This window comes from Hippocampus zosterae, chromosome 8, assembly GCF_025434085.1.
Source record: "Hippocampus zosterae strain Florida chromosome 8, ASM2543408v3, whole genome shotgun sequence".
NCBI lineage: Eukaryota > Metazoa > Chordata > Actinopteri > Syngnathiformes > Syngnathidae > Hippocampus > Hippocampus zosterae.
Window position 1 is genome coordinate 22,218,663 of NC_067458.1, and position 25,827 is coordinate 22,244,489.

The 25,827-nt window shown below is 44.4% G+C and overlaps 1 protein-coding gene across 2 annotated transcripts; it reads left to right on the plus strand.

Moving 5' to 3' along the window:
• The first annotated feature begins 1,148 nt into the window (after positions 1-1,148).
• oca2 (oculocutaneous albinism II) lies at positions 1,149-24,711 on the plus strand. Of its 2 annotated transcripts, none has more exons than XM_052073721.1 (24): positions 1,149-1,445; positions 3,603-3,824; positions 4,984-5,079; positions 5,182-5,367; positions 5,513-5,570; positions 6,044-6,116; positions 6,223-6,380; positions 6,509-6,591; positions 7,346-7,499; positions 8,267-8,338; positions 8,609-8,674; positions 9,125-9,181; positions 11,134-11,258; positions 11,365-11,503; positions 13,544-13,676; positions 14,120-14,267; positions 16,819-16,876; positions 17,016-17,124; positions 18,478-18,605; positions 18,727-18,786; positions 19,813-19,917; positions 20,122-20,215; positions 22,068-22,161; positions 24,095-24,711. In XM_052073721.1, the coding sequence occupies exons 2-24, from the start codon at positions 3,610-3,612 to the stop codon at positions 24,180-24,182; spliced, it is 2,499 nt and encodes an 832-aa protein (XP_051929681.1). In that variant the 5' UTR covers positions 1,149-1,445; positions 3,603-3,609; the 3' UTR covers positions 24,183-24,711. The 2 variants fall into 2 exon arrangements, with proteins under 2 accessions (XP_051929681.1, XP_051929682.1); XM_052073722.1 differs by having other exon boundaries at positions 5,212-5,367.
• The last annotated feature ends 1,116 nt before the right edge of the window (positions 24,712-25,827 follow it).

Genomic DNA, 25,827 nt, shown 5'->3' on the forward strand with positions numbered 1-25,827 from the left:
GTCGGGGCTCCAGGCGAGATGTTGAAGGCCAAGTCCCAATCCACGCAAATGTAGTAAGTTACGTAAAGTGGACTCGGTGCCAATTTTGGGAAACCTCAATGAAGTGACTCTACGGCATGCCAGTTTTTGTAAACATAAAAGCACCCCCCCCTCCCCCACTCCGTACGTCGAAAAACATTCTGAGCTTTCACCCAAGTAGTAAAAGTCAAACCTGGATCTGCCATTTGCAACACCCGAACTTTATTTGGGATTAAACATTCACTTGCAGTGGATTGGAACCTCTGGTCACGGTAAAAAAAAAGTTTTGATTGAACTCATCTTGGAATCATTTTGTATACATCACCCATTGGTTAATATTACAAAGTCGTTATCTGTCCAGGTCAAAGTGAACCTGGAAGAAAATTGTGGAAGGAGCCGAATCTTCTGCACCATTTCTCTCTCCTGGTTGAGCCTTCAGCATCACATCACGCTCAGTGGCTGCTAGGATGTGACGTTTTCACAGGCAGCTTGAAGACAGCACATGATACTCCTGTGCAATCCCCCCCCCCAAAAAAAAGGTCACTTAATCGTTTTTAAGATCAAAGAAAATGGTCTTTTGAGCTCAAACTCAGGGGCCCCCGAGGCCTTTTTTTGTGGTTGTGTAGCGCAAATCCAGTAAGGTTCTCATGCATGAGTTGTGCAGAAAAGTTTCAGTTTCCACCAAATGCATCAGTATAAATCAAACAGTATTTTTATTTCATTGTTGATATTTTCCACGACTTATTTGAAAACCATTTTATTGGTAAACAAAAAATGTAAAAGGCCACTATGTCAAATATCCATTCAATGGAGCGACTTATGATCCAAAGCATACCACATCATACATCCAATATATAGTTAAATGACCAACCCAAATACCATCTCACGAAAAGCATACCACATCAAATCAGCAGCATGCATCTTAGAAAAGTAGCAGGATCAAGTGAAGTGAAAACCGCGCCCCAAATATCTCCCAACTTTTTCAGTTCTGCTCAAACCAGGAGGCAAAAAGTTCCAAAGTAGAAAATAAACGGCAAGAGTTAAGTAAGAGTGGTGCAAAAATGCACTCGTGGAGCAGTGTTACGAGGATTTCGAGTCAAAGGGGCCGTGTGGGCGGGGGTGGGGGGGGGGTGGGTGAATGGGGAAAGTCTTGCCGTTAAGCCGCTATTAGAAGATTGGGCCTCCTCCTCCTCCTCCTCCTTTTTCTCTTCTTTCTCCTGCTGACCGAACTCTCGTACGCCAGGGCGCCGAGGACTATCTCCTTCGCTGGGAGAGGAGACGCCAACACCTCCTAGCCTACCTCCACCCCCCTCCCCCTTTCCCTTCCGTCTCCATCTACTCCATCTTTCTTCTTCAGCCACGACGCCGCAGGAGGTCACTAGGAGAAACCGCCATCATCTTGAAGAACTTTTTTTTTGCCAACGCAGGTACGCACTCATCTCCTCTCCTGCGGGTCAAATGTTAAAAGTTCAAAGTGGGTCATTTTGGCCCGTTTTAAAAGTTTAGAGCTCAAGAAAGAAGATGTTTTATGAGATGAGTTATTTACAGTACGGTACCCAAAAAAAAAAATCTGAGACTGCTATTCTATTTGTTGGCTTAGCAATGGAATAATAAGCATGGAAAAAAAACTAAGGGGCTTTTTAAGACTTTCCCATTTGAGAAAAAAAAAAGTTGAGATTTTTCATTGGTGGACTTTCACATAATTAAATGAAATTGATTAGTGGGCTGTTTAACAAATCCATTTATAATTTGGGAAATGATATTTCACGATGCCGAGATGGACATGTTAAGCTTGATGACGCCCAACGACGACAGTGATTAAAATCACAACGCATATGTGCAAATATTTTATTTTTTTTGCGACAAGCACCTGTTTCAGTCAAAGACAAAAAAAAAAATAGTTGTGATGCCACTTGGACATATCAGAAGGTTTCTTAAAGTTGCAGTGACCTTGTCGAGACACGGTGGACAATCCTCGAGCTTTGCATTTGGATTTTTTTTTTCTCCATCTGGTTTGTCAGTTAGAAGGCGACATCGTGGCCAATGGAGGGCAGGGAATAGATGGCAGATGCCAAGATGATTCTGCTGGTATATTGACTCACATACTGTCCTCATAAGTAAAGCTGCAAGCGAGTAATATCGCAACATTGCTGTCAAATGTGCAAGGTTTAAATCTTGTGTAATTCAAATAAGCCAAGAGTGTAAAATTGTTAAAAAAGCAGTTTGTCTTGCTTGTACAGCCGGCGGGCAGGAGGCGGCCACAAAAGGGCTCATTCATGGCCGGGATGAGGCCCATCACAAGTCTTTTCGGAAGTTGGCAAAAAACGTCAGAATTCAAACCACAAGCGCTCGAGTCGAGTGAATCCTCGATGCGTAATGACTTGACTTTGGGGCTTATAATACTTTTGGCGCCAGGGGAGTATTTTAGCCTACGGTGAAGAAGTGCGTGTTCACGAGCAAATTGAATGTGTTTCTGGTGCTCATGTTCCAGAACAGCGAGGAGAAAAAAAAAAGTGAATTTCTAGGAAGGGGCCTGATAATGGATTTCTTCATCTACAATTCCATGTCATCCAGGGAATCGCCACGAGCTGAAGAGGGGGGTGGGGGGGGCTTGGCCCACATCCTGACATTGAGCCTATATCATTGACAAAACAATGACACTGCTTTAGACACACCGCATCTTCCCTGCGGCCCCACGGGGGGATCTAAAGACGCTCCTGGACTGGCAATGAAAGCATGCCTTTAGCTTGCCCTTTGCTGGAGCACTCAGCCGCAACACCCCCAGAATGTCGGTCTCATGGTCTCGTTCTTTGGAGGCGTATGATCACACGGCACGTGAGCTCCAGTCGACTTCCATGTGAGCAATAATCCCCACCCGGATTCCTGAGCAAATGTCTGATGGAGCCGACCCGGTCCACTGACCCCCTGCCGCCGTGGCCCCCGCTCAGCTGATGTGTTGCCCCACGTATTTGCGGATCATGTGATGTCTGAAATTGACGACTATCCCACCTTTCCCACCACTCAGCTACCGTTGGTCCATTAGAATTTTGTGGTCAGTCACCAACAACAATGACAAAAACACATTTTCACATTCATTTCATGTTTTTGGACTTCCTGTGGATTTTTTGTGGGTCTACTCTTGATGGATAGGCCGACCAAAATGAATTTTTTTTAGACAAACTGGCTTCTGGGGGCTGAAGTTTTAAAACAGTGGTGTCGTTAGTTGACGATCAGCAGGTTGCAACAGATAAACTGGAAGAGTCATTGAAAGGTATAGAAGTGTTTGGAACAAGCAAAAAGTCACCAGTAATGGAGGTCTGCTGAAAACGGTTTGCCTATTTGCTTTGTCGCCACAAGATGGCGACAAAGCACTTTTTCTTCTATTAAACAGGACTATGGCCTAAAAATGATTATCTGCCAATCAGTTCAATATAGCTGCTTGCCACCAAAACATTTTCATACAAATTGAGAATAAGACCCCTCCAAAATCTATTTTGTGAATGGACTTTCACAGGAGTCTACATTCCTGACCAATGATGGAATGCATCTTCTCAGTTGTTCCACAACTGTATGTGCTCCTGCAGTGTCATTATGTACCTGGAGAACACAAGCAACCTGGACCTGGAAATGTCCCAGGCCTCTGCGCCGGTCCATCAGGCCGCTGGAAATTTCGGCGAGCTGCGTCTGCTGCAGGGGATCTCGGAGCGGCTGGAGACACAGAAACTGCAGCAACAGTCGGCTGGTCTGCCAACGGGACAGTGCGTGATCCACGCAGAGGCATTCCTGCCCGTTCGACAAGAAGACGGGTGAGGGACTGACGGCTGAAAAGACTTTTGGGTGGCTTCAGGCGTGACGATGGTTAAAAATGGAGATGTTTTGCGCAGCTTTGCAGATGTGTTCTCTTGGAAATTTGTTGGAACCAAAATGAAAGCAAAACTCTCAGTTCAATAAGTCTTCTCGAAAATCCAAAGACAAATCAAAAGACTGAAAAATTATGCCTTAAGAGATACGCTACAATGTCTCACGAAATGTAAATTTTGCACAACCTGATCCTTGATTTTTGGTCAAAATTCTGAGGTGTCACCAAAAAGCCCCCCAAAAAAAAGCAAAACGTGCAAAGCTAATCCTTTGATGCTCACTAAACTGAGCTTTTGCGTGCCGTCACGCATAACGATTGAAATGCTGAAGTTTTTGCGCTTTATCTGCATTTGTTCCCCAAATTTTTGTCTAATTCCAATGTCTCATCAAAACCCCAAAGACCAACTATTGATGCTTGCTGGACCTCGGCGCACCTGTAAAATACGCTTAAGTCTTGCGTGTCAATCATCCAAGCACAAAATTTTTCATGACTTCCATGATTTTTTTTTGCTGTTCTCAAATTTTGACACTTAACCAAAAAGCAGAGAAAAAAGCACAGAAACACCCAAATTGATTTTATAATGTCAGGTATGCTAACATCAAACTGGTTCAAATTCCAATGTTTTGAGGCCTATTTTCTTGAAATTTTGGTGCAATTCTGAAGTGCTGCCAAAACGCCATCTTGATCCAAAATGATGCGTCCAATTTGAAGAATTTGAAGGCTTGCACCTGTAAAGTGAGTGGATTTGTGCATGTATGTGTGTGTGTGTGGGTTGTGGGGGGTGGGGGGAGTCCCGGGGACCCAGCTGTGATTCCCTGCAGGTCTCTGAAAGCAGCAGCAATGTGATTTAAAAAAAAAAAAGGCCGCCTTAATGATGGGGTCCTGTTTCTCAGGGCAAGAGCGCATCTGGCAGCCTGCTTGCACAGACGTGACACCTGCTCAGTCGCGGTCAGAGTTCACGAAAAAGCCTTTTTGCTCCCTGAGAAAATGGAATGCTGTTTACTCTTAAATGTATTTGAGGGGCCCTGAACACAACACAACCAAAAGTCACCCATTAGTGCTCCTTGGAAAGTTTGGAGAAAAAAAAAATCTGTTTTTTGTTCCAGGCACAATTTTAACATGGTGAATATCCTCAGCGGTAAAACAAATTCAGCCAACATCTCAGAAAGGTCGCCTTTGCTGAGGTTCTCACACGATGACAGGTGAGCACGCCAAAAACAAAGCAAAAAAAAAAAAACAACCCCAAAACGTTTCTATAAATGTATTCTAAATCAAAAGATGGCTTTGATTTGCTCATGCGTCAGCATGGCCTACATGACTATGCATCATCCCAGCGAGGAGCCTTGGGACAGCAGCGCCATGGACCTGGAGAGGCGGTACCGATTGGGTAGCGAGGTGACCAGTCTGTCCCTGCTGCGCTCCAACTCATCCGACAAGAGCGACCACCTGGAGCATCTCAGCCTTAGCTTCAAGCTAGCCAGAAGTGTCAAGTGAGGACCCCACTACACACACCATGTGTAGACTGCGTGTGTGTGTGTGCATGTGTGTGTGTGTGTATAAATATGTATGTGTATGTAGTTGGAGGAGTAGTCGTGTTGGTTGTTTGGTGTAATCAGTTTTTTGTTTTGTTCACAGATGCTGCTTCCGCATCTCCAAAGTGGCCACCATCTTCACCGTTGTTGTTCTGTGCAGTGTAAGGGCCTCATAATCGCTGAGAATGAGAAGACACTCGCTCAGAATCACAGATGCTGCGATTGATTTATTTAGCGGCACAGGGGGGGGGGGGGGGGGGGACGACGACGACAACAACCGATTAGCACATTTGCCTCATTGTACTGAGGCCCAGGGTTCGAATCCGGGCTGCGGCCTTTCCTGTGTGGAGTTTGCAAGTTCTCCTCGTGCCTGCGTGGGTTTTCTCCGGGTACTCCGGTTTCCACCCACATTCCAAAAACATTCATGGCAAGTTGATTGGGCGCGAATGGTTATTTGTCCATGTGTGCCCAATCGGCTGGCAACCAGTTCAGGGCGTATCCCGCCTACTGCCCAACGGCAGCTAGGATTGGCTCCAGCACACCCGTGAAAATAAGCTGATTGCAAAATGGATGAATGGATTTTTTTTTTTAATGTACTTCATTTATTTATTTGTAATTGTTGTCGTGTGTCCAGCTGTTCTTCAGCATGTATCCTGATCGGGACAACCCTTGGAGAATGCAGGCCGTCTCATCAACCGAAAGCTTCTGTATCCACTGAAAATTCCAAACAGACAAAAAAAAAAAAGGAAAAAAAAGGGATCTTTCTCAGTCAACACTGGTCGGTTTCTTCCTTGACCAGCGGCCGCTTGGCAGCAATCAACCTGACGGATTTCCGGGACAACGCTCTCCTCAAGCTGCAGGTGGGCGGGCCATTCAGCCGCGGAGTGGTGGACTTGGACAACCAGGAGTACGTCCTCGTTCAGGTGGAGCAAACTGACCCGCCGGGCCAGAGGAGGAGGAGAGCACAGCAGGTTGGGTGACAATTGCTCAGCAAAAAAAAAAAAAAAAAAAAATCTGAAAGGATGAAAATCAGTGGAGATTAGGTCAAAAATGATGATTTCTTTTGAAATTTGGCTTCACCTTATTTTTTTTCCCCCAGGTGATTTACAACTGGACCATTCCTCTGCACAGCGAGCTTAGCGACCAGATGGTAGTGACCAAAACATTTGAGATGCTCAGCAGGTATGTCGCCACAAAGAAACAAAACCCAAATACTTTCTGACTGTACTTTAGGCATATATACGTTACGATTTATTTTTCTGATGATTTTTGCTGAGTTGAATTTACGCAATGGGCGGCCCGGTAGTCCAGTGGTTAGCACGTCGGCTTCACAGTGCAGAGGTACCGGGTTCGATTCCAGCTCCGGCCTCCCTGTGTGAAGTTTGCATGTTCTCCCCGGGCCTGCGTGGGTTTTCCCCGGGTGCTCCGGTTTGGGCGGCCCGGTAGCCCAGTGGTTAGCACGTCGGCTTCACAGTGCAGAGGTACCGGGTTCGATTCCAGCTCCGGCCTCCCTGTGTGGAGTTTGCATGTTCTCCCCGGGCCTGCGTGGGTTTTCTCCGGGTGCTCCGGTTTCCTCCCACATTCCAAAAACATGCGTGGCAGGCTGATTGAACACTCTAAGTTGTCCCTTGGTGTGAGTGTGAGCGTGGATGGTTGTTCGTCTCTGTGTGCCCTGTGATTGGCTGGCAACCGATTCAGGGTGTCCCCCGCCTACTGCCCGAAGACAGCTGGGATAGGCTCCAGCACCCCCCGCGACCCTAGTGAGGATCAAGCGGCTCGGAAGATGAATGAATTTACGCAAGGCCATTTTCCTGCTGCTGCTTTGCTTTTTGTGTATTATTTCATCATTTCTATCTCATGCTCCGGTTTCCTGGCTGGCAGACAATCGAGACTTTTTGATTGAACGCAAACGCTCACACTTTGTTTGCCGTCCTAGCGACCCCATCACGATCACGGTGCAGGCCTTCATGGCGGACGCCGAGGTGGTGCCGCTCTCCATCACCCACCAGTCGCTCTACTTCAACGTGGAGACGCAGGTGGCCATCGCCGGCATCATCCTGACGGGTGTCTACGTTCTCATCATCTTTGAGGTACGCCCCTCCGGCGGGGAAGATGTCCTCTTTGACTCGGCAGCATTTACATATGACTTGTGTGTGTGTGTGTGTGGGGGGGGGGGGGGTAGTCGTAGTAGTAGTAGTAGTAATAGAAAGTGCAATACTGTAAACCAGGGGTTTCAAACTCATTTTTTTTGCGGGCCTGATTTTAGTTACAGTTTCCCTTGGAGGGCCGTTATGACTGAAACCACGTAAAGAAGTCAAGAAGAACGGTTTATTCACCTATTGTTTAGGCTACTACAAATGAGAATTTAAAATTTTGGGAGAGATTTTAGCAAGCATCATAAAAGTTGACATCTTTGTTTCGCTTTCGTGGGCCACATAAAATGACGCGATGGGCCAGATCTGGCCCCCGAGCGTTGAGTTTGACACCTGTGCTGTAAACTATATAACTAAGGCGTAGTTGTTGTCGTAATTGTACTATTGTATTAGCAAAATTAATATTAGTTTTAGTAGCAAAAGTATCGGTCCCTCTACTGTTAGTAAAATATGAAATGAAGCAGTTTTAGGAAAAATGGAAGTCGTCGTATTAACGTGAATACCGTCGAACCTCGTTTCAAGGTCGCCCGTTGTCGCCGCTATAACATTCACATTTGCAAGTCCCGATTTCAGGGCATTCATTTTCCATTTGGTGATTTTGCTTACCGCGAACACATCATTATATCGATCAGATTATTCTTCTTATTATTTTTCCTCTCTGTGTATTGAGTCCCCATTGGTGTGTCGCTGTGTGCATTTTCCAGATCGTCCATCGCACTCTGGCAGCCATGTTGGGATCTTTGGCCGCCTTGTCCGCTTTGGCCATCATTGGGGACGTAAGTTCACGTCTTCAGCGCACGGCGAGAAAGTCGACAGCTCGCCACCTTATTAGAAACGGGTTTCCCGTTCTTGAATCAAAACTGCTCGGCCCATTCAGGATTTCCTGATCAGTGTGGAGATTTTCCACACTGACCTCACATTTCCATATCTGCCGACTAATTCAACCCATTCCCAACATCGAGTCTTACACTGAAAGATTCAATATGAATTGGACCGCATGGGTGCAGTACAGAAACGTGTCGTTGCCGTTTGTTTCCCTCCCGCAGCGGCCCAGTTTGGTCCAGGTGGTGGAATGGATCGACTACGAGACTCTGGCTCTGCTCTTTGGCATGGTGAGACCACGGAAGTCCGTCCCCCCCCCCCCCTCCCCCCCAATGTAAAGACTGGATTGTAAAAATTGAATTCTATTCATAAAAGTAGGTACCGTGAGCGATTCAATGGCTTTTGGTGATGCGTGTGACATCACTGTGACATCACAACATCAAATTTGAATGGCATTCGCAATCAAATCAAATGTCATCATACGCAATGTGTTGTAGGGAATAACTTGGTGTGAGTATATCGATCACGTCAATAAAATGAAATCAGATTAAAAAATGCAATCAAATGAAACGAGACGTCGGAATAAATAAAAGAAGTCTGAATGAATCGCCGTAAGCTTGTTCAAAATAAGAGCTGAAATAAACAACCGTCACTGTTCAGCCTTCAATTTACTGCGAGGAACTCAACAGTCAACAAAAGAGAATTTGCCAAAATGTGTCATGTCGTTTTTTTTCTCGCAGATGGTGCTGGTGGCCATTTTCTCCGAGACGGGCTTCTTTGACTACTGTGCCGTCAAGGTGCGTTTTGGCGCTTCCCCGCACTTCAATCCAAAGTCAGGCGACAAGATTGGTATCGACCTCTCGGCTATTCTCCGCACGCTTGACATTTGAACGGCCGCGCGTGGATGACATTTGCTGTGTTTAGCGGGCAGAAAGTAGGTCGGCGCTGACAATGACATGCGTCGGCCTCGGTTCTCGTGACTTCCTGTTCTGGGGAATGTCTATACCCATGAACAGGTTGAAAGGTGAAAGGTCACGGCGACCTCCTCACACTTTGGCCCCCGGAGATCACAAATTTCACACGGGGATCTAAGAAGTACCAGGGATGGAGCTTTTCATCAGCCCGGCTTGATTTTTCACGAGTGCAAATTGAATTTGTGACGCAGGCCCTTCGTCCTCGTCTCCTCGTGGAGGTCAAGGACGTGCGCAAACTCCAGGAACTCTTTGCCGTAATCCCAAATATGCGCAATGTGTCCTCCGGGCCAAGGCGGTGAAGAATAATCAAGGCTGATGAATGTTAATGCGCTGAGTGAGAAGGACGAGGGCCTTTCGCCGACTTAACGCTCATCAGAGGTTCGCGTTCTCTGCTGCAGATTGAACTTTTGTCAACCTTGCAGGAAAAAAAAAACCCAAAAACTCATAAGGTGGAAATAGGGAAGAGATGATTGTTTATAATGTCAAAAATAAAATATGAAATGATAGATGTATGAGGAAAATCTTATACTGTACAGTATTGTTTATTTAAAAATAATAATAATAATAATAATAATATATATATATATATATATATATATATATTATTATATATATGGGCAGCCCGGTAGTCCAGTGGTTAGCACGTCGGCTTCACAGTGCAGAGGTGCCGGGTTCGATTCCAGCTCCGGCCTCCCTGTGTGGAGTTTGCATGTTCTCCCCGGGCCTGCGTGGGTTTTCTCCGGGTGCTCCGGTTTCCTCCCACATTCCAAAAACATGCGTAGCAGGCTGATTGAACACTCTAAATTGTCCCTAGGTGTGAGTGTGAGTGCGAATGGTTGTTCGTTTCTGTGTGCCCTGCGATTGGCTGGCAACCGATTCAGGGTGTCCCCCGCCTACTGCCCGAAGACAGCTGGGATAGGCTCCAGCACCCCCCGCGACCCTAGTGAGGATCAAGGGGTACGGCAGATGAATGAATGAATGAATATATATATATATATAATTTGTTTATTTATTTTATTTTTTTATATATGAAAACATTGTTTAGGAATAATGTAAAAAAAAAAATAACTAATGCATATACAATATATGAGAAATAGTTTAGATGTGAGCAAAATAGTTAAAATAGTTGATACGTTATCTCGATCTTTAAAATAATATAGATACAAAATTCAAAAAGAGGATATACCGCATGAGAAAAATCTTTGATGAAATATAGAAAATGCAAGACTCGGTAAGAGAACATAATTTTGATATACCGCTAATTTGAAAATTACACCCCAAAAAAAAAAATGGACACATATGTCCTGTAAGTGTATGAATTCAAAATGACAAATATGAGAACATAATTTATGTACAGTGCAATTAAAAAAAAAAGAAACATGATAATATAATTTTTTTAAAAAGTGTACATTGCATGAGAAAAAGCTTTTAGTGGGTGGATATCATGTAACATAAAAAAAGTAACTGCAATTATGAATACAATACGCCGTTTGATTGGAGCGCTTTTATTTAATTTAATGTATTTATTATTATTTTTTAAAATTTTTTTGCAATGTTGAATATGTGGCTTTGCCCCGGTAAATTTACGGGTAACTTTCTAAAAATGTACCAATGAATTTCCACACATTAGCAACCCTGCGAACGCCGACTTCCGCTGCGCTCTTATGAATCTTCACTGTTAATTTTCGCTTGACGTCTCCGCTGGCTGGCGGATGCTAACTCACTTTCCTTCCTTCCTTCCTTCCTTCCTCCTCTGCTTGCTTCGTTCCCGCTAGGCCTACCGCTTCTCCAAAGGCCGAGTGTGGCCCATGATCATCATCCTGTGCCTCATCGCCGCCATCCTCTCGGCGTTCCTGGACAATGTGACCACCATGATGCTCTTCACCCCCGTCACCATCAGGTGCCACCATTTGGAACCTTTAAGACCCTTTAAAAGGAATTGACTTGAAAAGTGACATTCAGAAGTATACGTGTAACATCTGATTCATTTTTGGCATTTCTTAAAGATTGTGTGAGGTGCTCAATCTGGACCCCCGACACGTGCTGATTGCCGAAGTCATCTTCACCAACATCGGCGGCGCGGCCACAGCTGTGGGCGACCCACCGAACGTCATCATCGTGTCCAATCAGGACCTGCGCAGACAAGTAGGAGCTCACTCAGGCTGGCTTTTTCTGGCTTCGCTGTGCACTCTTGACGAGGTGTCGTGTCACTCAGACCCAGGTGTAAAAACACATCTAAAAAAATAAAATAAAATAAATTGACTCTGGGCGGCCCGGTAGCCCAGTGGTTAGCACGTCGGCTTCACAGTGCAGAGGTACCGGGTTCGATTCCAGCTCCGGCCTCCCTGTGTGGAGTTTGCATGTTCTCCCCGGGCATGCGTGGGTTTTCTCCGGGTGCTCCGGTTTCCTCCCACATTCCAAAAACATGCATGGCAGGCTGATTGAACACTCTAAATTGTCCCTAGGTGTGAGTGTGAGTGTGAGTGGTTGTTCGTCTCTGTGTGCCCTGCGATTGGCTGGCAACCGATTCAGGGTGTCCCCCGCCTACTGCCCGGAGACGGCTGGGATAGGCTCCAGCAACCCCCGCGACCCTAGTGAGGATCAAGCGGTTAGGAAGATGAATGAATGAATGAATGAAAAATTGACTCTGGTGAAAGCACATACTGATACAAGTAAAAATGAAAAAGTACCAACAATAAAAGTAGAAAAAGAATGTCCGGTCATCATCCATGGAGGTTGAAAAAAAAATAAATAACAAGCCTACTTTGGACAAAGTAAGTAAGTAAAAAAAAAAAACAAATTACAGGTACCTGAAAAATCGACTTAAGTACAATAACAAAGTATTTGTACTCCCAGCACTGCAACAAACTGACCAATAGTGAGGCAGAGCTCAAAAAGGTGCGCATTTTCTATACAAGGCAATTTGGAATGCAAATACAAGGACACTCGGACTTGATGTAAACAACAACACGCACGCCACCGCTCGGTCGCCGCGTCTATCTTTGGATTTCGCCCGAAAATATCCCTCCCGTGACACGCAAGCAAACAAAACAGCCGAGCAAACCATGCGTGCGCCCACAAGCTGTCCTTATCAGAGTGGCGCCACGACCCAACTGGCGTCCCCCTCCTCGCCGTCCCCCGCCCACTGCTCTTCTGTGAGCGGCGCCAAAACAAACTGGATGGCGGGAGCCCCCCCCCCCCCCCCCCCCCCCCCCATTTGCTGGAATCAACGGAGCGAATATGGCCAGCCCGCCCGCCAAAGGCCAAAATGTCAAGCGCGGATGTTAGCGGGAAGCTACTTGGAGAAACGAGGAGGTGATGCGCCTCCTGGCGATACTCCGGCCGAGTAGATGACAAAGTTGTTTCTCACAACAGCGCAGAACTGTGGAGCCAAACGGCGACTCTTGCCAATACAAGCAAAATCCAAATAGGCAAAGCTTGCCGCCATTCTACACCAAGATTCTTGATGAAAATATCCACAGTTCGAATTGAGTGCGTAATGTCTTATTCCTCCAGTAAAAGTTTCTTAATAGCTCATTCCGGGTAATGGCTCCAAAATGGAAGGTTCAGAGTAGGAAAAAAAAAAATCATACTATGTTCTGCCCGTATTCTTTGCTCAAATGCGTTGTGATATAGCTTCCCCGTCTGTCTTTATTATATTTGTACGGTTTGTTCTTCCAGTACCGGCTTGTTAAGAGTTTGATTCGCGGAAATTACCCGTAATTGAGGCCTCTGATTAAAATGACCGTTTTACCGTTCATATTTCCTTTCGCGTTTCATCTGTAGTCTTTGCAGGCAAGTGAAAACGCTTTTGTGAGTGAGCGTCACCGCTCATTCCTGCAGTTTATCTTCGCACTGAAACAAAAGTTTGTATGAGGTCGTAATTATAGAACATACATTTTATAAATGCAAAGGTGTATATTAGGGCGTGGCCGATAAGAATTTTTTTGAGTCCGATGGAGATTCCAGGAATTATATATATTTTTTTTCCTCAAACTTATTTTTGGTTGAGCCTTAGCATATATTTATCTAACAATCGTGACACCAGTCCTTGCACCCTTAAAATTCCAAGACTGCCGCTTTAACGTCCTGAAATTGTCCGCCCGGTGACACGACGACGCAAAACGTCCAGCCCCGCACGTCGAAACTTTGACCCCGCCGTCTCGTTGTGCGCGTATCTCGCAGGGCATCGACTTTGCCAACTTCACCGGCTACATGTTCCTGGGAATATGCCTGGTCCTGCTCACTTCCTTCCCCTTCCTGCGCATGCTCTACTGGAACAAGAAGCTCTACAACAAAGAATCCATCGAAATTGTGGGTGAGTTCAAATACTGGTTGTGATGTCGGGGACCGTGAGAGGAAGCTCAACAGGGCATCATTAAAACAGAACCACAGGAAGGTGGATCCCTTGGCGCAGCCACCGAGCCGATCGAAGGAAGGCGGGTTCGGCCGCTCGCTCCTTGCGGCTCCACCGCTTGCCGTCTTGTCTCATAATTGCTCAGATTTGCTTACCAGAGTAGCTCCGGTTCATTTAATGTGCACAAATAGCAGGTTCTAGCTCAGTTTTGACCCATCCCAAGAATATTCTCATGAATTATTCGATCCGGCATGCCGAGGCAACCGCCACCCTCATATGTGGCGGCCTGGCGGGATTCAACACTTATTGACCGGAAACATCATCTTCAAAGCTGCGAGAACCACCCTTGATGCAAGTATTTTCTCCCTTTTTCTTTTTTTTTTTGTGTGCGTAATCAACCGCAGAGCTCAAACATGAGATTCTGGTGTGGAGGCAGACAGCCCAGCGCATCAATCCCGCCAGCCGAGAGGAGACGGCTGTCAAATGCCTCCTGATGCAGAAAGTCCTGAACCTAGAAAGTCTGCTGCGCAAGATGATGAAAACATTCCAAAGGTAAAAAAATAAAATTAAAAAAAAAAGGCATCACTTTGACATCATGTTATGTCCACATGACACCCAAGTAGGCAAAGTCTCTGACACTGCGAGGATACTTGCTCGGTTAAATTCCTTGAGAGTCTTTTAAAAAAACGAGCATGGATTCAAATTCTCCCAAAATGGCTGCTTCAAGCCAAAATGGCTGACTTCCTGTTCACTTTCGGGCATGTGTCTTTGAGACTTTTTGTGGGAATCCTGTTTGGCTAGCTATGTCCGCCCAATTTTGTGTTGATTGGTGAAATTGGTACCAAGAGCTCTTTTTTTTTTTTTTTTTAGCTTCCCAGTTTTTGCTCGAGAGTAAGAAATGGCTTCCGCTATTCAAAATGGCCGACTTCCTCTTCACTTGAGGGCACGGTTCCTTCAGACATTTTTGTGCATTCCCTGAAAATAGAAACATCCGCCACATTTTGTGTCAGCGGCTGAAATTAGTGTCGGACGCCTATTTTTCTAACTTTTTAGGTGTGAGTGAGAAATGGCTGTTTCAAACCAAAATGGCTGACTTCCTGTTCACTTTCGGGCATGTGTCTTTGAGACTTTTTGTGGGAATCCTGTTTGGCTAGCTATGTCCGCCCAACTTTGTGTTGATTGGTGAAATTGGTATCAAGAGCTCTTTTTTTTTTTTTTTTTTTAGCTTCCCAGTGGTTGCTCAAGAGTAAGAAATGGCTTCCGCTATTCAAAATGGCCGACTTCCTCTTCACTCGAGGGCACGGTTCCTTCAGACATTTTTGTGCATTCCCTTTAAAATAGAAACATCCGCCACATTTTGTGTCAGTGGCTGAAATGAGTGTCGGACGCCTATTTTTCCAACTTTTTAGGTGTGAGTGAGAAATGGCTGTTTCAAACCAAAATGGCTGACTTCCTGTTCACTTTCGGGCATGTGTCTTTGAGACTTTTGGGGGGATTCCTGTTTGGATAGCTATGTCCGCCCAATTTTGTGTTGATTGGTGAAATTGGTATCAAGAGCTCTTTTTTTTTTTTTTTTTTTTTAGCTTCCATGTGGTTGCTCGAGAGTACGAAATGGCTTCCGCTATTCAAAATGGCCGACTTCCTCTTCACTCGAGGGCACGGTTCCTTCAGACATTTTTGTGCATTCCCTTTAAAATAGAAACATCCGCCACATTTTGTGTCAGTGGCTGAAATTAGTGTCGGACGCCTATTTTTCCTACTTTTTAGGTGTGAGTGAGAAATGGCTGTTTCAAACCAAAATGGCTGACTTCCTGTTCACTTTCAGGCATGTGTCTTTGAGACTTTTCGTGGGAATCCTGTTTGGATAGCTATGTCCGCCCAATTTTGTGTTGATTGGTGAAATTGGTATCAAAAGCTCTTTTTTTTTTTTTTAGCTTCCCAGTGGTTGCTCGAGAGTAAGAAATGGCTTCCGCTATTCAAAATGGCCGACTTCCTCTTCACTTGAGGGCACGGTTCCTTCAGACATTTTTGTGCATTCCCTTTAAAATAGAAACATCCGCCACATTTTGTGTCAGTGGCTGAAATTGGTGTCGGACGCCTATTTTTCCAACTTTTTAGGTGTGAGTGAGAAATGGCTGTTTCAAACCAAAATGGCTGACTTCCTGTTCACTTTCGGGCATGTGTCTTTGAGACTTTTTGTGGGGAATCCTGTTTGGATAGCTATGTCCGCCCAATTTTGTGTTGATTGGTGAAATTGGTATCAAGAGCTCTTTTTTTTTTTTTTTAGCTTCCCAGTGGTTGCTCGAGAGTAAGAAATGGCTTCCGCTATTGAAAATGGTCGACTTCCTCTTCACTCGAGGGCACGGTTCCTTCAGACATTTTTGTGCATTCCCTTTAAAATAGAAACATCCGCCACATTTTGTGTCAGTGGCTGAAATGAGTGTCGGACGCCTATTTTTCCAACTTTTTAGGTGTGAGTGAGAAATGGCTGTTTCAAACCAAAATGGCTGACTTCCTGTTCACTTTCGGGCATGTGTCTTTGAGACTTTTGGGGGGATTCCTGTTTGGATAGCTATGTCCGCCCAATTTTGTGTTGATTGGTGAAATTGGTATCAAGAGCTCTTTTTATTTTTTTTATTTTTTATTTTTTTAGCTTCCCAGTGGTTGCTCGAGAGTAAGAAATGGCTTCCGCTATTCAAAATGGCCGACTTCCTCTTCACTTGAGGGCACGGTTCCTTCAGACATTTTTGTGCATTCCCTTTAAAATAGAAACATCCGCCACATTTTGTGACTGAAATTAGTGTCGGACGCCTATTTTTCCAACTTTTTAGGTATGAGTGAGAAATGGCTGTTTCAAACCAAAATGGCTGACTTCCTGTTCCATTTCAAAGGTCTTTTTTGTGAGTGTGTGAATTCTGTTAGGCTAGTCATGCCCACCCAATTTCATGATGAGCGCTGAAACAGGTTTCAAGGGCCACCTTTTTTTTTTCTCAAAACTTTCTGAGGGTTACCAGTGAGTAAGAAATGGCTGCCTCGCTTCATGTCATTCTATTCAAGACAATATGACAATGCATTTGAACATGGCGTGAAATGTGTTTAACAGAGAAATTTCCCAAGAGGACAAAAACTGGGAGCAGAATATTCAAGAGCTTCAAAAGAAGGTTTGTTTGTTAGTTTTTTTTGGTTTTACATGTGAATGCTTGATGTCACGGATTATCTTCCTCATGACGTGTTTGAAAGTTGCACCGCTCCTCTCGCAGGCCTTGTTCCTTGACTGTTCTTGACTTTTGTTTCTCACAGCACAGAATCACCGACAAGGTGCTCTTGGTGAAGTGCGCGTCGGTGCTGGCCGTGGTGATCTTCATGTTCTTTGTCAACTCTTTTGTTCCCAGCATACACCTGGATCTCGGTGAGGACGGAATTGTGCTCATTGTTTGACTCACGTCGGTAGTCATGTCATAATATATAAGTTACATGCTGTTGATCATTGGCGGGAGATAAAAGTTCATACTTGGAAGGTAACGGCGCGTAAAAGTCAATAGTTATAAAGTGAGTTAGTTATTTGTTTAGTTTTGAGTTATTTCTTGAACTAATAGTGGATGAGTGGATTGTTGAGTTTTTAATGGCTGACGGAATAATGTAACCGATACATACACAGCCAGTTAGTAAATTGGTTCACTTATTTCATGAATGAGGTCCTTGCTGACGGAGTGAAAATCGACCTCAGTGCAATTTCAAAGTGTTTGTACTTTGTTATTTCCCACCACTGTACACCTGCGATGGCGAGAGTCGATGAGCGAAAGGCGCCCCAATAATGACGCTGGCTGGTGGTTTCCCCGGTGCATGCCTGAGTTAATTACAAGCCGCCTGGCCGTGACATTTGTTCAACGAGCGTGTCCCCCATAGCAGCGTCCCGGGTGCCAACGCGACATTGGTTTCAATTACACCCGCTTTCAAAAGCTCGGCCTCATTAAAAGCTCATTAAGCCACCACGGTTGAGATATCACTTTGCTCCGTGGGTGGCCGCCGATGATTTCTCATTCGTCCGGATGGATGGACGCTCACGACTCGTTGCGCGCAAACATGCCGTCGGAGACTCAGATTTGCTACAAACGCCTGATTCGGCGGCATTTAATTTGAACTACATAGTTCGCGTGACATTTTACTCACTTTGACACCAAATACCCTTCGAGGAGTACACTCGGTGCCAGTCAATGGTTATGTTTCCCTGGACGTTGCAGTTGTGTGAATTTTTAATTAATGAGGGAAAGAGTGAGTTTATTTTTATGCGTTTGTATGGAGACAGGGTGAAAGAATGAGTGAATTAGGTGCTTGGTGAGTTTATGAGCTAGTTGCTGAGTGAGCTTGTTTATTTACCTAGCTAGCTAGTTGCTAGCTAGTGAGTGAGTGAATAAGACACTTAATGATGCAATTTTTGGCAGAATTTCAGGAGCTGCGATTGAAAGTTACTTTTTATTGCCGTTAGCTTGGTTAGTAGTTGAGCCACTCACTTCTGGGAAAAAATGTACGCATGAATGGTCCAGTCCAATTTAATTATTTTTTTTTGGGGGGGCGTCCTTCTGCTTCCATTTGTGCTCTTTCTTGGAAGCAAAGCGGTTTCCGCTGCTATTTACGCAGAATTACAGCGGATGGACTTGTGTCCTTGTTTTCATAATTTTTTCCTTTTTTTGTCCAATAGTTTTTTACTGCAGCCTGTTTTTCTCAATTATACTTTATTGTTGATTTGTTCTCTCCCGCTCAGGCTGGATCGCCATCCTCGGCGCGCTCTGGCTTTTGATCCTGGCCGACATTCAGGACTTTGAGATGATCTTACACCGGGTGGAGTGGGCCACGCTGCTTTTCTTTGCTGCCCTCTTCGTCTTGATGGAGGTGCTTCATTCGGACAATTAAAAAAAAAAAAAAAACACACTCAGAGTGGCAACACACTCGAAACATCCCCAGTCTTGACGGGATTGTTCCAATCCCCCCCCCCCCGTTGTTGATGTTGTAGGCTCTGGCCCAGCTGCAGCTCATCGACTACATCGGCGAGCAGACAGCCTTGCTAATCAAAGTAAGTCACCCGATTTTGAAGCGCGCCTCCATTACTCAAAAAGAACTATAAATACTTTGCTCCTGTACTCGAGTACATTTCAGGTATCTATTACTGCACCTAGTTATTTTTCTGAATACACAAACAAAACAAAAAAAACGCTATTGAATCGTGAAAATCCGCCAGTAATTGACGGCAACATAAAATGGCCTTTAGTCGCCGCATCATGGTGGCAAAGTAAATGTTTCTATTAGACTCCTCAGCCTCTGTTCAACATACAGTATTTGCTTGTCACCTGTATGCCACCAGATGGCGCCAAAGCACCATATTTGTATTAGACACGGCTTGGAACGAATACATCTTCTGTCACCAGTCGTTTTTCAGTATCTGTACTTCTACTCAAGTACAGAGTGTGAGCATTTATGCCAGCGTTGCTCCTGTGTCATTGGCAACACCGGTGACACATCGTATCAGCTTTCGGATATTCCGTTCCATACATTGCCTGCAAATTGCGTGACCACGTTTCCACCTGGTATCGCTTTGAATGTCATCGTCTTGGCCCGCCTCGCGAGCGGGCATGAGATTGCAGCCGTAATAATTGCGTCAGCTGGAAGAAAGCAGTGAGCCCCCCACCCACAGCGCAGATAATCACTGGTGACGGGCATAGTTGCGGTCTTTTCGTCTGACTTCCTGTGAAACACACGCACACACACACACAAAAAAAACTCATCTGCATGCAAGCGTGCGACAGGTGCAAGGCAGAGATCTCATTTGTGTTGCTTAGCGGCTTGATGGAGCAAAACTGTGCGTTATTTGTCTTTGTGAGGTGGTGGCGGGGACTCACAAATTCCCAAAACTTTGCTCTTGTACTTGAGTAGATTTTTCAGGTAAATGTATTTGACAACATTTTACTCCTTACATTCGAAAACAGATATCTCGACTACCCTCTCCTTATTTTGTCCAAAGAAGCCGGTTCCCCTTTTGAACCTCTCTGGCTGATGATGTCAAGAGAGAGAACCGCTCACGTTCTCGTGTTCTTGATTGCAGGCCGTGCCCGAGGACCAGCGCATGGCCATCGCCATCATCTTGGTGATGTGGGTCTCCGCCTTGGCTTCTTCTCTCATCGACAACATCCCCTTCACCGCCACCATGGTGAGCATTGCGCTCCGTCCGTGGCGCGGGTATAACATTGCAAGTAGCCGTGAACCGGCTCATCGGCGACTTCATGTTGCGTGGCGTGTATCATGTTCTCGGATATAGTACGTTATAAATGAGGCCATTTGGGCCGCTACTGGAAGAGCTATCCATTAAAAAAAATTAAAAATTATAAATCAAATCTCTTTTTCCTCTCTTCAGATTCCAGTCCTCATCAACTTGAGTCAAGATGCGGATGTGAACCTGCCCGTAAAACCTCTCATCTTTGCCTTGGCCATGGGAGCCTGCCTCGGTGGTCAGTCTCACTCATGTGAATGTTGGACGTAGTCCTGGTAGCTAACCAGCAAAAGAAATAATGGTGACTAAAATGGAACCTTTTCCTCTGTCTGTTGGCTTTGCCTAACGACCGACCCACCGACCTACTTACTACCATCAAACAAAACTTGTGGTTATTTTTTTCATATAACCATGATGACGGAGTCACTCACTCACTAGAAGCAACTAACTAACTAACTAACTAACTAACTAACTAACTAACTAACTAACTAACTAACTAACTAACTAACTAACAGGAACCTAAACAAATTTTGTGTAATCATGCTCACTCAATCACTGTGACTAAAAAGGTATTTTGTTATTTTTATGTAGTCTTGTTAACTACCTAACCAACTAACCACCCGTGCATAACTAACTGACCTACTAAGTAACTAACAATGACTGTTTTTGTTTAGTTCATATTTTATGTAGTCTTGTTAACTACCTAACCAACTAACCACATGTGCATAACTAACTGACCTACTAAGTAACTAACAAATGACTGTTTTTGTTTAGTTCATATTTTATGTAGTCTTGTTAACTACCTAACCAACTAACCACCCGTGCATAACTAACTGACCTACTAAGTAACTAACAATGACTGTTTTTGTTTAGTTCATATTTTATGTAGTCTTGTTAGCTACCTAACCAACTAACCACCCGTGCATAACTAACTGACCTACGAAGTAACTAACAATGACTGTTTTTGTTTAGTTCATATTTTATGTAGTCTTGTTAACTACCTAACCAACTAACCACATGTGCATAACTAACTGACCTACTAAGTAACTAACAAATGACTGTTTTTGTTTAGTTCATATTTTATGTTGTCTTGTTAACTACCTAACCAGCTAACCACCTGTGCATAACTAACTGACCTACTAAGTAACTAACAATGACTGTTTTTGTTTAGTTCATATTTTATGTAGTCTTAACTACCTAACCAACTAACCACCTGTGCATAACTAACTAACCTACTAAGTAACTAACAATGACTGTTTTTGTTTAGTTCATATGTTATGTAGTCTTGTTAACTACCTAACCAACTAACCACCTGTGCATAACTAACTAACCTACTAAGTAACTAACAATTACTGTTTTTGTTTAGTTCATATTTTATGTTGTCTTGTTAACTACCTAAACAACTAACCACCTGTGCAGAACTAACTAACCTACTAAGTAACTAACAATGACTGTTTTTGTTTAGTTCATATTTTATGTTGTCTTGTTAACTACCTAACCAACTAACCACCCGTGCATAACTAACTGACCTACGAAGTAACTAACAATGACTGTATGACTGTTTTTGTTTAGTTCATATTTTATGTTGTCTTGTTAACTACCTAAACAACTAACCACCCACGCATAACTAACTGACCTACTAAGTAACTAACAAGGACTCATGTGTTTGTTTGATTCATATTTGATGTAGTCTTGGTAACTAACTAACTAGCTACCGGTAAGCAAAACAAATTCACATATTAGATGCAATTATGCTCACTCACTCACCTTGACCAAAAGGTATATTTGTTTATTTTAAGTGTGATCCCGGTAAATAACTAACCAACTATCTAACTAACTAACTGCTTCATGCAAAGCCGTTTGAGCATGAATTCCATATCCTTGATATCATCTTCATTTCCATGTGCCAGTAGGCTCTTTGGCCGCTTCTGGTCTTGACATGTTACAAGTGAAGCTCGAGTGTGAACATTGGCCAGACATTTGCGTGCCGTCGTTGCTACTCGTGAAATCATGAAAATTCTACTCGTCATTCGAAGTTGCCGTAGGACGCTGACCCCTTTTTTTTTTCGTGTCTGTGCCCGTGCGCGAAGGGAACGGCACATTGATCGGGGCGTCGGCCAACGTGGTCTGCGCCGGCATCGCGGAACAACACGGCTACGGCTTCTCCTTCATGGAGTTCTTCAGGTAGGCTCCTTCTTCGGAAGTTGATGTGACACAACAACGCCCGAAGGTCTGCTAGCATGTTAATATCCCCCATATGTCCCGTGCTCAAGCGCACGCAGACGATGATGCGTTCGCTCGCTTAATTGACATAGAGGGAGACCACTGAAGGAAATGTCGGGGAACGTAAATGAGAGTACTTCTCTCAACTGGCTGATCCAACCTGCCTTGCACTCACTGAACTCAAAGCCACAGGGTTGGTTGCTATGGAAGCCGAGTCACGATTTCATCTACAGACTCAGCAAGCCATCAAAAGTGCTCACACTCTTGACCTAAGTAGTTTGGTTGTTGTTCTCGTATCAATGAAGACTCTGCTAAAAGTACCACTTCAGTGGTACCAAATTTCCAAACTAGAAAATTGTGGAAGTAGAAATGCGTTTTGCATGTAAAAATGCCTGAATTTGTTCCAAGCCCCCTATAAATGTTTTACAAAGCATCAATATACGTAACAAATATATGTTACAATTAGATTATTGCACAAATAAATGAAAAAAAAAATGTCAAAATGGCAGACATGGCGAGACAAACCATTCGGACACACCAGGTTTCCGCTTGACAAGATGAAAAGTTTTCATTTTCAGGCTACAAAGACGCCGTGGTTGGTTCATGAAAAGGACCGTCGATACTTTTCATGAAGCAACCACTGTCCGGCACCTCGGTCACAAGTAGGTCACCTGCGCCAGCTGCTCGCGGGGAGGCGGCTGATTGCGAGGGAGACCCCCTCGGAGCCCTCGACAGCTGAGGTCCGACCGGTGCGGCGTTGACTTCACGCCCTACTTGATCCCCGCGGCCTTTTTTTCATGGACGGTGACGTAAGAATGGCGAGCGGTCACCAGTGGCTGCCTGATCCCTCCTTTATTATCCTCGCAAGCTCTGAAATCGCTTCGACCGATGCTTATGAACTCATCCGTGACTCCGACTGTCATTCCGCAAAGAAGCGACATCTGCTCCGAATTAGATTTTAATGACGGCAGTCCGCTTGTTAAGGTTGAAAGGACTTCACAGAAATTTAAGAGTAATTACAGCTGTTCTCGCTAACAAATGCTCATGACAACATCATCACTGACTGCACTTTTTTTTTACACGAGTTTCCGGTTTTGGGAGTTATCAAAATTTGTGTCCAATCTCAAACAATATAAAAATCTAATGACTTGAGACAAGTGCATGAACAGTGACTGAAAAGACCTCCTGGAAAACAGCTGCTTGAAAATGTCAGACTTCCCCATTTGTAATATTAATAACAACCGGCACAATTGTCGGCTTTCTGGTGTGGGTCCAACCGATCCGTGCTGGCTGACGACCGGGGGGCAAAGTCTCCCGGGCCCCGCGAGGCACCATGTGTCCATGGAGGACATGGGCGGCGGCCAAACGCCCGACCATCTGCACTCACTCGAACATATGAGGACGCGCTAAAGTGAAAGTGGCGGCCAAGTGAGAGGCCGCCGACAAGTTCATTCTGAAGATGTATGTCCACCGCCTCGGACGTCGTTTCCAAAACCAAAGGACTAAAGAAAAAAAATCAGTTTCTCGTTCTTACCTTCTCAGGAAACAGCCGAAGTGAGTTTCAGGGGCGATGCGTTCAAAGACATGTCCAAAAATGCGACGTTCCTCAATTCAATTCAAGTGTATTCAGAGCGCTCTTTAAAACAGCCACCGCTGTATACAAAGTGCTGTACGTGGAGACAAAATTATTCATACAACAATAAATTAATAATTAAGACAGTAGAAAGCAAAAACAGTCAAACGAAAAATCAAGTCAAACGCCAAAGAACACAAATTAGTTTGGAGACAAGTTTTTTTAGACGGGCAGCGAGCGTTCTTGCCGAACGTTCAATGGGAGTCGTTCCAAAGAGTTTTTTTTTTTTAATATTGTCTGTTGCTTTTTGTGCTCCGACAGGTTAGGCTTCCCCATGATGATCATGACGTGCATGATCGGCATGTGCTACCTGCTAGCCACTCACATCGGACTCGGGTGGAACATGTGATCCAGGACTTGAATTGACGCAGAAGAAAGACCACAATCGGGGGGATCTCAATCTTAAATGGTCTCTTTTGACCCCAAACAAGAACAAGAAGAAGAAATTTCGGGCTTTTCCTCTCCTGAGTGGAAGGAAGAGGGCCAAAGCAGCATTCGGCACTATTCAATTGTACCCCCCCTATCAAATTAATGCCTTTTGTTCAATATGGCCTCACCTATTAAACAGAATATTCCCCCAATGACTATTATTGTTAATATTTATGTTTAAAGGAACCATAACACCCATTTAAAGGGATTTTATAATCATGTGTAATACTTTTGGGCACATACCCGTCAAATGTTCTTCTGTTGGCAGAGCTCAGATGTAAGGTGCTTGAGCGGTGATCTCGTGCGGATGATTTCTAACTTTAGTCGTGATGGTGTCTCGTCAGCGGCACCACTTCAGAGGACACCCGCCCCCCCCCCGAACCCCCTACGCCCCTCCCTCGAGAGATATCAAAGAAATAAAGTTGATGGTGTTTTTAAATTCTTTCAAAGCTTGTCTGTCTTTAAAAGTGTGGCCTTTAATTCTATCCTTCGAACATTTTACTCCTACATTTTTGGTCTGCTCGGAATGCATTGAGAATCATTTATTGACAGGATCCCATCCACAAATGAGACATTTGCATTTTTATTTGATGTATGAGGTGATTGCTTGGCACGGACTTAATTTGATTTCTTATCTTCTTTTCGTTGTCTGCGAGCTTAAATACATGACCAACTGCTTTCAAAACGCATCGCTTTCTTGCATCAGTGGAGGAATATAATCATACTTGACTCCGGTCAACATTTATAATGTCGGCCTCAAGAAGCCTCTTCAGCTTTCTTTGTACTGTTGCTTAGAAACGGCCATGCCAGAGTCCGGCACAAATATGCATTCATTAGACGGCATTATTCTGCATCCAGCGCCACGACAACATAATAGACAACGATGAATGTGCATTACGATGTTATTCTTGTAGGCCGTAATTAAATCACAATGCACAATGACGACAACTGATTACACTTAAAAAGAAAAAAACAACTTTTATTTCCCAACAATGCCGCTCTGGTGATTCACATTTTAAAGTTTATCAAGTACAACTCTGAAAATGAAGGAAGCGAAAACAAAAAGTGGAGCGGCAGGAAGCGGATGCTTATCAGCTACCCTGCCTTACCATGTGACAAATTGGCGGCTCATGAACTGACTTTTACTTTTAATACCAGCGAGCACAGTCTCAACGTATGACCCAAGCTACGGCATCAACACAGGAAAAAAAGCTGTTTACCGCCCCCCGCCCAAAAAAAATACACATTGCTTTATATGTCCTAGAAAAGGATGACATCTGGTTATTTTATTATTCATGGACAATATCAACAATAGGTACATGTAAACAAACCAAGAACAACACAGGCACTCTTGACTGTCCATTCACATAAGCGGCGACGTCTATTTTGTCACTTCCCCCATCCCCAAAATGTAATTGTCATATTTGTGAAATTCACATGTCTACAAAAAAAGGACACCCCTCCCCACCCTCCACTCCCCACTGGTCACTCTAAAATCAGACTTATTTCTTGACACTACCCAGTCAGCAAAGGCATCTGGCCCGGATTCGGCATGAAGCTGGCAC

Coding starts and splice junctions, on each gene's coding strand:
- oca2 (XM_052073721.1), top strand. CDS start 3,610: ATGTACCTGGAGAACACAAGCAACCTGGACCTGGAAATGTCCCAGGCC. Junction 6,592..7,345: donor ACATTTGAGATGCTCAGCAG/GTATGTCGCCAC, acceptor TTGCCGTCCTAG/CGACCCCATCACGATCACGG. Junction 8,675..9,124: donor TGGCTCTGCTCTTTGGCATG/GTGAGACCACGG, acceptor TTTTTCTCGCAG/ATGGTGCTGGTGGCCATTTT.